The 12,403-nt window shown below is 37.2% G+C and overlaps 1 protein-coding gene across 3 annotated transcripts in view; it reads right to left on the bottom strand.

The window, feature by feature from the left end:
• Positions 1 to 12,403, bottom strand: part of USP3 (ubiquitin specific peptidase 3) — a 94,243-nt gene that overhangs the window by 59,436 nt on the left and 22,404 nt on the right. For 2 of the 3 annotated variants that reach the window (XM_081228049.1, XM_081228048.1), the window contains exons 2-3: positions 6,610 to 6,670; positions 3,184 to 3,315 (exon numbers count right to left, since the gene is read on the bottom strand). In XM_081228049.1, coding sequence (XP_081084175.1) covers positions 3,184 to 3,212 — 29 coding nt within the window. In that variant the 5' untranslated portion in view covers positions 3,213 to 3,315; positions 6,610 to 6,670. Of the gene's footprint in view, positions 1 to 3,183; positions 3,316 to 5,552; positions 5,634 to 6,609; positions 6,671 to 12,403 lie in introns of those variants that run through there. The other variant, XM_081228050.1, reaches the window with a different exon arrangement.

Genomic DNA, 12,403 nt, shown 5'->3' with positions numbered 1-12,403 from the left:
AAAAATATATACCACATACAATTCCATTTGTATTAACTGGGGGAGGGAATTTGGGGTAGGAGGAAAGGAAATATTACTGAACACACACACAATAATCTGAACACTTGCCCTTGTGTGAAAATCTTAAGATTTTCATTTTTATTAAAATCTTCATTTGTCTCCTAAAGGAGTGGGTTTGTGTCAAACCAAAATGATTCTCTCCCTCTTTTGAAATAATGACCCGTTTTATGTTCTGCTTGGTTAATATGTGCTTCTGGACGCCCAGTTTATATCAGAAGTGAAAGGACCTGCTCTACAAGGGTGTCCCTCTCAGGAGGCAAATGGAATAGCTCACATATGCTGTGATTTGAGTCTTCTTCAGGAAAAGGGTTCTGCAGCTCTTCAGTCCTCCAAAAGGATCAGGAGGGCACAACAGTATAGATTTGGTATAACCTTCCCCATTTTTGGAAAATAGTTAACAAAATTCAGTCTTTCAAACATCTACTGCCTACTCGGCACCAGACACTGAGTACTGTGGAGGATACAAAGATCTGACATATGGTTCCTGCAGTCCCCAAGGACATTTACAAATAACTAACATGCAGCAGGAAATTATAAGTATCCCAAGGACTGTGAGTTTAGGGGAGATTACATCCAGCTACAATTGGAGCTAGTTGGGGGAGGGGGGAGTGCTAAATGATAACCTCATAAAGAATATGCAAAGACAGGACAAGGCAGGGACTCTTGGAAAAGGGAAAATACGGATAGAAAAACTGTAAGCCTCGGAGCCTGTTTCAACTTCTTCAGAGGACAGAGCACATGGAAAAGGAGCCGTAACATTAGCTACAGTCAAAATATTTTGACTACAAGCATAATAATTAATAATCAAATAGGTTAAACCTAATACACCTCTAAAGTAAACCAATTAGTCTAACCACAAGAAATTTACATACAAGGAAAATTTACAAACTGGAGTGAAATTACTAAGGTGCACTGGAAAATAACACACACACACACCGCATACAGAAGAAGAAATCCTTTTTTGTTTCTTAATCATAGTGAGGTGTGGGGAAAATGTTAATTTAAACCACAGCTTCATCAGCTTACTACTAGCACAGTTTCCTTTTAGGCTGTCAGTATAATGCTGCAGGATGATTCCCTGGCATTTTGTTCTAAACCCACAAATGAGATGGTTATGTGACCAGCTGCAGCTCCCTTCCTGCATTTCAGAAGCTCTCGGAGTCCACACACTTGGTCTCTGTATAACTTCACACAAAAGACTGGCAACTGGCCAAAAAACCCCTGCCATGGTGTATATTCCCCCAAGGTCCAAGATCTGCCATTTAATTCCAATTCAGCCGTGAAATGACTTGTACTTTAGCATACTATACCAATATAAAACAAATTAAATTCCAGTCCTAGTTAATAAAGGTATTCCTCTAAAATGCAATATACAAAGACATTAAAGTATATAGTCTATATTTTTAAAGAGACCTATGAATATAATTCCACTCCATTAAGAAAATTCCAAGATAATTCTTTAAATTTCCTCAAAGAGTTACTATTTCCTCATAATCTTACCAACAGCAAGAAAACCCACTGCACACAGAGATTTAATTGTACTTCCAAATTTCCCCATTAAATATTTCATGCACATTGCTAACTAAAAGTCAAGAAGAATGAACGTTTTCAACATCTGGTGCGTACAGGTTGACATGACCTGCAATGATGACTGTGAGACAGATACCTCAAGAATGATCTTAATTCCTGCTGTTTAAAGAGAAATACTTACAACCTTACAGAAACACATGGTTCTGTCAATTAGATAGCTGCTGTGTCATTCTAGTATATAAGTGTCCTGAGGGAAACGGGGGGAAACTAATGAAAACACTTTAACAGCTTGGCTAATGCTTAATTTTTATAGGAAGGAGTGTTTTATGAGAGCAAATAATAATAAACTGAGCACTAGGCTCAGAAAATCTTCCCAAGATTTTCACTTTTACTGATGTCTTCATGTACCTCTAGCTTGTCTCTCTTCCACGTCCGGACATCTTCCACACAAAGGATCACTGAAATACTAGTGATCTACAGGACTAACCCTTACAATATTTTATTCAATAGCCACAGTGTAATAATGTTAAACCTGTAAAAATGTAAACTTGGTAAGCCACTGACCTTTTTTTCTTCCTTTTGATGGGACACCTTTCTACAATACAATAAGCAGCTAAGGATAATGTAGAAAGGATTAGCACACAACTTCAGTAGAAAGTGTGACTCAAAAGCAATATTTGGACTTTAAATCCCCATCCCTGCCCAGTATTGCCTTCATGTAACATTCGAGGGCTATATGGCAAAAACAAAAATAAAAGGGCTCCTTTAAATGGCTTTTTTTCTTTCAATGTCAAAAACCTTTCGAATTCAGTAAAATGATTAAAACCATAAAGAATTATTCATAATTTACTAGTCAAGGAAAGAAATTTGCTTCACGCCAAAGTTAAAACTGTAAAATACACTGACTCTTTGAGCATACCGAATGGATATGGATTGTTAAACATCACTTGCAACCTGAATAACCTGTTCAAAGTAGTCAAATTCTTACTTTATTGTCATTTATATGAAACAGACACGTATAGTATATTACAAAGAGAGAACAGGGCCTCCAATATCCTTTTAAAGGATGTGACACTTACAAAAAAATTAGCCTGAAAGGCTACACACAAAATTCTTGATGTCTATCTACAGAGTAGAAGAGGAGGAGTGGAACTGTGTTGGGACAGGGGAGACTGTCAAAATAATTTTTTAAACAAAGAAGTTAAAAATTTAAGATTATATAACAAAACGTTAACTGGACAGTAGGAATGTGGGTTTTTATCATATTATTCTTCAATTAAAAACAAAACAAGAAAAAGAAAAGGAATTATAATGAACAACAACAAATACTTTTCACTTCCCTGAAGCTTAGTGGGATGGGAAAGAAGAGGAGACCTAGAGGTTGAAAGGGCAACGCAAATTTACATCTGAATGAATAAGGACAAGCATTCCTGATAGCCCCAGTCCTCTGTGAATTCCAGCAGGACTCAAAGGCAGTAATGTCAGTCCCCACTGGCTTAGAGACTGGGGGGAGGGGAAAGAGCGAGGAAGATGAGAAAACGCCTGCGCACACACAGTAAAGGAATGGCATTTTCAGATAATACTAATACTTACCAGTATGTACTGTAGCTACTGCAATCCATACACACTGTGTGCTGAGCTTTTTCTTGCTTTTCTGATTTCTTATGGTTGGTTAAGGGTATTTGTGCATCTTCATAATGTTTTTTTGCATGGCCATTCACATACCTTACAAAAATCGAATGAAAATATATTTTAATCTAAATATTGCTTTGGAAGTTAAAGTAGCAGGAGATAATAAAATTATATGGTTATCAAATCAGAATAAGAAAGAATTCCTTCTAATAAAGAGCATTCAATCCTGTAAGAGCATTCATCACTTAGTGATTTATTAAGCTGAGTACTTAAAATATGCTCCTTTTTTGCAATCAAATACAGTCTATTTATTATTATACACAAGACTAGGACCAGTCAAGGAAAGGTGTTATCTATGCAAATCAGTTTCAATACCATTGAGATTATCATTTATCAACTCCTTTGCTGATACTTTTGCTATATAGCCTTTTTCTTTTTTTAAGTTTTCTTAGGCTGCTAACTCCCAACTCAGCTATTATCAAAGACAAGCTTTGCAAACTAAATTACTCAATCACTGCCCACAGGGCCGTAGGCTCTGCTTAGGTTGCTGCTTAATATAAAACATTCGAGTCAGATATGGAAACAGGATAATCTCCCATCTCTTTCTCATCAATATGGCTTCAGATCTTTCATTTGAATGCCTGAATAATCACACCACTAATATGGAAATAGGTTTGTTTAAAAGAAATCCAAACAAAACAGAAATTATCTTAAGCTTATATAAACTGTTATTTCTTACTACATGGGCAAAGATAATCAAAGGTTGACTACAGTCAGAAAAATTTTCTAACACTTTCCAACTCAGATTTAATAAATCATTTTATCACAAAAAGCAAAATGAAACTGAAGTAAGGGTTCGTCTACACCTTCACCTCAATACTGTACAGTGCTGTAACCGACCACTACGTGAAGACCCTCATAAAACAAAAACTTCCCAGGTCCTGGAAAGCTGCCAGTTTATAGAAGGTAAGGCCTAATTGTAAACTCAGAACAGTCAAAACAAATGTCGGTTAAATAGCGCCAAAGTAAACCTGCTCAGAGAGTTAAGGTGACATTTTTGTCATGATGTGCCTTAACTGTACAAGGAGCAACACTTACCTTAGGGGAAAGTAGGATAGTTTGTGCTAAGTAAGGAGGATCAACTCCAAGCCTGGCTGCTCTACCCCAGGAAACCTGGAAGCATCAGAGGCACTACTAACCTCAACTCAGAGTTTGATCACGTTTTCCCCCCTTTTTTTCACTGTAATAAACATAACCAAGACTTGTGTGTAGGGTCTTCTGTTCACAAAAGTGGACTAAAATGAATTTTTAATTCCATTGTATATATGGCTGAGTTAAAATAAAAATAATGATTAAGAGTATAAACTCAAAAATTAGATAGCCTAGGTTTTAGCAGGCGTTATCACATGTTGGCCTGGTGAGCTTGGGTGAGTTACTTAACCTCTCTACTTCTGTTTTCTCATCTATAAAACAGAGATAATAGTACTTATATCTCATGGGTTGTTAGGTGATTAAATCATCCATGGCTCAGAATGCATGAATGAATGAATAGTACATATAGTTCCTTTAGCCACCATACTGTAGCCTCCAAATGTACTAGATATTTCCATGGTTACTGTAATAAATGTCAGTGATAAAGTAAGAAGTGTATTACTGCTAACATTAAGATTAGCAATGTTTTGGCTAATATTCAAATACATGTCAGAAGTTTTAGATTTTAACCAATTTGGTCTAAAAAGGAAAAGTGTCAATATACATGCCACAGATTTTTTAACAACAATCAAAAAATTGGAAAAATAACTTAAAAGGGATGGTGTCATGAAGACCAATACAATACATAACTCAAATATACTACTGATAAAGCGCATTTCCTAGTTTGAAAGAATATTCAGTTTAAGACTCCCCTAAAGACAAGTGGTCTAAATTACTAAAAAAATTGTCATTCTTGGCAATCAACACCCAGGATTACATGGCAAAAGAAAATTAGCCAATCAGCTATGTAAAAATGAAGATCCAAATGCAGGTTACTCTCATTATCTGTGTAATCTACTTAATTATATTTCTCTGAAACCATGTCAGATTTCCAAATTTAAGATTGATTACAATTGGAAACATACTACCTACAGAGCCTAGAAAATTTTCAATTTATTTTTCCAATACCTACTTAGAGAACTGTTTGTTGCTTGCTGTTAAGAACACTAATGTCTCCACTTTTTGAGAGTGTGTCAGGTCTTTTTGTTGACATATGACCTTGCAGATTTAGGCTGTAAAGCACTATGAGACAACTGGAGGATAGAACTATATAAATTTTATTGCGTTATAATTCTCACCTCTCAAAATCTAGGAGAGGAATCTGTCTCTTCAAGTGTAGAATTTAAGTGCTTCTACTTTTCTTCTTTTTTTAAAAAAATGTTATCTGTACAAAGTATTTTCAGGTTCCCCAAATCCTAGAGATTTCAAAACCACAATAACCACAATTAAGATATGCAGTTAACATTTTCCAAAAGTACTCTTAAGTGTACATGGAAAAATAGACTCAATTCCAGGACTGAAAATGTGAAAAATCAAAAGTTAACTGAACAAAGATGCTCTCTTCATGCAATGAGGGTTTACGAATAACGATGGGGAAACCGTCCAAATAAATACAATATAGATTTCAGCCTGTGTGACTCAGTATGATTTCCCACCTCCTTGCTGCTAAGCTACTAACTTCTGAAGTAAATTCAAAGCAGATTTTCTAAGCTAAAAGAGCCATAGAAATAAATGTGCTACTACCAGACACACAAAGTTTGATATTTATTTGAGTTTGTGCTAGAAGAAAGAGTTACTAAAGTATTTAAGTAACATCATTTTGAAGCCAAGAACTGGGAGGAAATGCTCAGGCTTGAACTGGGTTTGGGAGTGTTAAGTTCCTAGAAAGCAAAAATGTCTTAATGGAACAATGATATATTTGGTACATCTTAGCATAAATAATGAACTACACAGTGAGACCATTTTTGAGGGAATTCCTTTATCTGTTTTGTTTTCAGAAGAATGATGTTATATCTGGGATTTGATTCAAAAGTCAGTAAAGGTAGGGAACGGTAGGTAACAGGTGAAACAAAATTGGCCACATGTCAATCAAATATTACTAGTAGATTGTCTTGATCATCAAATTAATTCTTCTGAGTATCAATATAAAGGGGTTTCCCCCCACTAGATTTTCCTCAGTTCCATCACTGAACAAAGGGATTCTATTAGGAGAGGGAAGCCCTACAGAGAATTACCTACACGCTATAATTAAACAACAGTGCTAAATAAATCCAAATCAATAACACTTTGACATAAAGCTTAAAGGTAAACTGAAAAAAGCAAGTTGGGTAGTGAAGTAATAAGCATGTCACCTACCTTCCACAGTGGACACTTGAACAAGTCAAACAGACCCAGGGGCTTTTGTTGGACCGGCACACTAATAAAAAGAAAAATACACAATATGCCAATTGTATCACGTTATTTCCCAGTTTCTCCCCTAATCTGTAATACCACATCCTGTGATTAAGTTATAAATTCCATGGCTGCTTAGGTGTACTGAAATCACAAATCCTTGCTTTGTGAGTGCATTTACACAAAACGGCTGCCTAATTAATGTTATACTGAAAGAATCTAAACGCATGTCCACAACAACTGCTCATATTAATTGCAGACTCAACTCAAATAGTTTAACCACAGGTTAAACACTTTTCTCCTTTATTACTTATTCCTTTTTTTTTTTCAACAGTCTCTGACAAGTTAAGGACAGTCTATTTTCTCATCAAAAGCATTTTTAAGGGAATTCCCTGGCAGTCCAGTGCTTAAGACTCCACGTTCCCAGTGCAGGGGGCACGGGTTCCATCCCTGGTTGGGGAACTAAGATCCCGCATGCTGCATGGTGCAGCCAAAAAATAAATAAAAAGACAAAACATTAAAAAAAAGATTAAAAAAAACATTTTTAAGGCAAATTTTTTAATCACATGTCTTTACCATACAGATCATATACTACTATAAATGACAACTCTTTTAGTTTATATAGTGAGAAGCATAACCTAAGGACACAATTCGGAAGACTAAGCCCAGTTCTTCCCAAATTAATGTCTCAAATGCATTAAATATAATTCTAAATATGATGACTGCATGTAATTCTTGCTGAGGGTATAATCAGGACATTAATTACTTTAGTCTGAGTATTATAGGGACGCAGCAGGCAAAAAGGGGAATGAAAACTTTTAAAATACTGATTACAATTTTGCTTGCTGTTTACTTATTCAATTTTAAGCCCAATAAACATAACAATGATTTTAAAAGGGAGGGGATATAAAAATCACGAGGAACAAGCTTTTTCAAAACACGTATGTTCTACTCAGGCAGAGACATCTACATTGGGGTGGGTACAGAAGGAGAAAAGAACTTGTCTATTTTGAGAAAAGCAACTTCCCAGGTGACTCCCTAATACAACCACTTGAGAACCACTAGTCAGCCTCCTAGGGGCCATGAGGGGGGCATCACAGCACATCCACACACTCAGGATTATAGTAAATCCACTGCCTGGCACACAGTATATGCTCAATGAACAGTTGTTGAAACAAAGTTTACATTTCTTAGTTTAAGATACCAAGCTCTTCCAAGATCTGATCCCTATTATATTATATTGGTCCTGTCTAATCATACATCACAATCGGCCTTTCTCATTGTTAAGAAAAATTAGCCAAAACTGGAAATAAAGTGAATCAAGAACTATAAGCCCTTTCAGTGTATAATAAAACACATTATACCATGAATATCCCAAAGATATTTAATTATAATACCATTGTTTGACCTGCTGTTTACTATTGATTAGGACCCAAATTCTATGAACTTGTAGGTTTTTATTTGGTAGAGACAATATCTGTCTGGCAGACTCCAAGGGCTATGGTTGTACTACCCTGAAGTACATTAATGGGCTTTATATCTAGCCTAGCAATTTACTTCAACATTCATTCTTCAGTGTCTGCATTCACTCAATTCCTCAAATGCTCTTGGAATCAGCTTTATCATCCTGCTGGTTCCCTTATTAATGAGTTAAATAAATCTTTGACACACATTCATTCTACATTTGGGAGGGGAGGAGAAGGCAAGGAAGAATAGGAGAGTACAGTGATATACTGCCCAAGGGCCTCTGCCTTTCTGCCCAGCACAGGGCTCTAACTATTTTTGAATGAGAAAACTTTCAGTGGTAAAAAATTCCCTTCCAGTTAGCCAAGGGCTTTACCTTTCCTTAGTGCATTACATTAACTGCTAGGGCCATCCTGAAGGCATTTTAGTTTTTTACTCAGTTGGGTCCAATTTTGTTATATGTGCATGTAAGTCACATGACAAAGGCTAATAAGAAGAACGCCAAACTGCTAACAGCAATTATTTTAGGCAAGTACATGAGAAGACTATTGTGAGGGGAGACTGCTGGCTTTTTATTTGTACACCCCTGTGGTATTTGATTTGTATCAACAAAAACATGACATTTTTATAGTTTGAAAAGCAAGTCCTATAAAGTATATTTTTAAAGGGAAAAATAAATTAGAACACAGTTTACTTGAAACAGATATTCCTGGTCTGCGATATAACTTGAAGGATTAAAAAACTACAAATATTATATAGTTTTATTCCTCCAGCAACTCTTTTTCTTTCAGTAAATACTAAGAAACACTGTACGCAATCTGGAAGAAGTTTAATATTATCCTGAAATAAGTAATTATAATAGTAAGTTTAGGCCCAAGTTTTTAGTCATTTACAGGTTTTTGTTTTTTGTGTAATTATGGGAAGATTTTTCCCCCTCCTTTGAATGAGGAAAAAAAAATCTAGAACAAAATCACTGTTACTTTGGTGCGTTTTCTACCAAGTGTTCATTTTTTCCCCCGATGGCTGTAAAGTGTGTGTATGGACAAAAAGTACATACAATTTTGTGATCTAACTTTTCCACTATCAGTATATTAAATGCATTTCTTCATGTTACTGAATTAGAATAGTGTACTCTAAATCTAGTCTTATAAAATCTCAATTACCTCATAAAATTTTATCAGTTTTTTAATTTCTTAATTTCAAATTTTTGAAAAGATACCCTAAGCCTGAGGGGAAGAAATGGGAAATAACTGCCTAATAGGTACAGGGTTTATTTTGGGGTGATGAAATGTCTTGGAACAAGATAGAGGTGGTAGTTGTAGATGTACTAAATGCACTGAATTGAACCATTCACTTTAAAATGGTTCATTTGGGGAATTCCCTGGCAGTCCAGTGGTTGGGACTCGGTGCTTTCACAGGTCCAATCCCTGGTTGGGGAACTAAGATCCCACAAGCTGCATGGCATGTATATAAATAAATAAATAAGTAAATAATATTATGTTATGTGAATTATACCTTGATTAAATAATTAGGTGCTTAAGACAGGGATGAGGAGAAAGAATAAAAGGAAATAAAATAGTATTGACTTTCAAAAACATCGGAAAGAAGTGACTGTGCCTTTTACTAAATCTCAAAAAAGACCTCACTTTCTAAGTTAAGAAATCAAATTTCTTTTATCATGAATATTTACAATAAGAAAGTTAAGACTTGGGGCTTCCCTGGTGGCGCAGTGGTTAAGAATCTGCCTGCCAATGCAGGGGACACGGGTTCGAGCCCTGGTCTGGGAAGATCCCACATGCCGCGGAGCAACTAAGCCTGTGCGTCACAACTACTGAGCCTGCGCATCTGGAGCCTGCGCTCCGCAACAGGAGAGGCCACGACAGTGAGAGGCCCGCGCACCGCGATGAAGAGTGGCCCCCGCTCGCCGCAACTAGAGAAAGCTCTCGCACAGAAACGAAGACCCAACACAGCCATAAATAAATAAATAAATAAATAAATAAATAAATAAATAAATAAATAATTAATTAAAAAAAAAGAAAGTTAAGACTTAATGTGTGATAAGACAGTTGGTCTTGGCTATTTAAATGACAGTACTCTCTGAGGGCTTAATAGTTTCACACCAGAAGAACATTTGAAGGCTAGGAAACTACACAGAAAAGGGTATTATGGGGCATTCTGAAGGCATTTATTACAGTGCTTCAGGGAATATTCACTCTGTGTATATATACCTTATCTAAATTATAAACCTTTAAAGTACCCAAGACAATTAGAAAACAGAAGGAAAAATACTGGCTTTAAATTAAACTCTCAATTATTGCTACAAATAGAACAGGTCATAGCATGAGTAAAAGAATACCTGCAATAATCTTAAATTCATTTATTTTAATTACCTTAAGGGGACATACTTTATTATAAAAGGTAGTCTCTCAATGTATAGACGGATGGGTTTCAAGTTTATCTGTAGGATGCACACATTTCCCATGGAAACTGCATTAGAGGTTTGCAGGCTATTTTAGAAAACTCTACAAGAACCGTAACAAAACTGAAATACTATATTGTGTGTGTGCATGTGTGTGTGTATAAAATAAAACCATACACAGTCAATAAAAAATGTTTTTTAAGCTATAAATATACTATCTATTCAGCAGAACATAAAAATATTAAACTGAAGGGTTTTTATTTTTTTAATCTTAAATGCCGGTACTTGAGAAAGAGAGGTTAATAAGGTTGGAAACTTGTAGGAGTTCAAAAAGATAAGTCTGGAAACTTATAAGGGCACTTTTTATTATGCCTAATTACACTTCAAGGTGACGTCATGGCAGGGAAGCCATGCAGTATATTTCTCACACTGTTACACATGGCCGCAGCAGGGTCACTGGATGTCATAAGCAGAAGTCTGGTCCTCTTTCACTCAGATTATGAAATTTCCTCAAAGTTACTCTCCTCCAGCAATCTGTCCCATACGCTTAGATTCTTCCAACCCCGAGCTCGGGTTTCCTCTCTCAGCTCCTGGGCATCTCAGCCTGGGGGCCTGGTACTATCCAGCTCCCTTCACTCTCCTCCTGCTGCTATAGCCTCAGAACCCTCCTCTGGCCCTGTCCTCGCCCTCAGCCACGAGCTCTGCAAGTTGGCAGCAGCACCCCTTTGCGGGGAGTGGGGAATGTCGATCCTCTCCTAAGCTAGGGCCATTTCCCACAAGGTAGAAGCTCTGACACAGGTTGGGCAGGGGAGACAGGTGAAGGAGGCCCAGCCGCTAAAACATGCTCGCATTCATGGCTTCTTCCTAAAGCCCCCAAAAGCCTTAGCCCTCCTGGAAACTAGGAAGGGACAACTGATGGAGCACAAAGGCAGAGGGAAGGCATCCAAGTGATCTACAAACCAAAGTGGTTTTACTCCCTGCTACTTCTATGCAGGGAAGAACAGTCTGCTCCTTTACCAAGAGGCAAGAAGGGCAGAAAACTAGGGAGTTCTAGGGGACTTCCCTGGTGGCGCAGTGGTTAAAAATCCACCTGCCAATGCAGGGGACACAAGTTCAAGCCCTGGTCCAGGAAGATCCCACATGTTGCAGAGCAACTAAGCCCGTGAGCCACAACTACTGAGCCTGCGCGCTGTGACTACTGAAGCCCGCGCGCCTAGAGCCCGTGCTCCGCAACACAAGAAGCCACCGCAATGAGAAGCCTGTGCACCGCAACTAAGAGTAGCCCCTGCTCGCCACAACTAGAGAAAGCCCGCGTGCAGCAACAAAGACCCAGTGCAGCCAAAAATAAAGAAATAAAGAAAAAAAAAACTAGGGAGTTCAGGGCTTAAAGGGGCCTATTTATACACGAATATCTTTAGGTTGTGTTCAGAAGGCAAAATGGCATCCACAGCGAATATAAATTTCTTCCCACTGATCTTCAATAGCCTTATTATTCACTATACAGAACCTAATAAGATAGAATACATTTGGTATCCAAGCCCATCAACAATTCTCCCGGAATTCTAAATTTTTTATAAAACATCATGCACTAGTGCTTACGATACAACTTAGTCACTGTCTCTACACGCAAAATAGTTCAAGCACTCAGCACTGACAGGCAAGCCATTTATAGTGCATCCATTATTCAATAGTTGCTTCAACTGGCAGAGAGGCTCTTGAGCTTCTTAAGAATTCAGAAAGGTGAGGATCCAATGACTAGGATTCTAGTCCTGGCCCTATCATTACTAGCTATAGAACTGAGAATGTCACTACTATTCTGAGTCTATGTCTTCACTGTAGAATAAAAACTAGGTGGTGAGCATGTCCCCTCTAATT

This window comes from Mesoplodon bidens (genome assembly GCF_964165515.1).
Source record: "Mesoplodon bidens genome assembly, chromosome: 3".
In the NCBI taxonomy this organism is placed as follows: domain Eukaryota; kingdom Metazoa; phylum Chordata; class Mammalia; order Artiodactyla; family Ziphiidae; genus Mesoplodon; species Mesoplodon bidens.
Note: the sequence above shows the minus strand (reverse complement) of the source record. Positions and strands in the feature narration are given on the sequence as shown.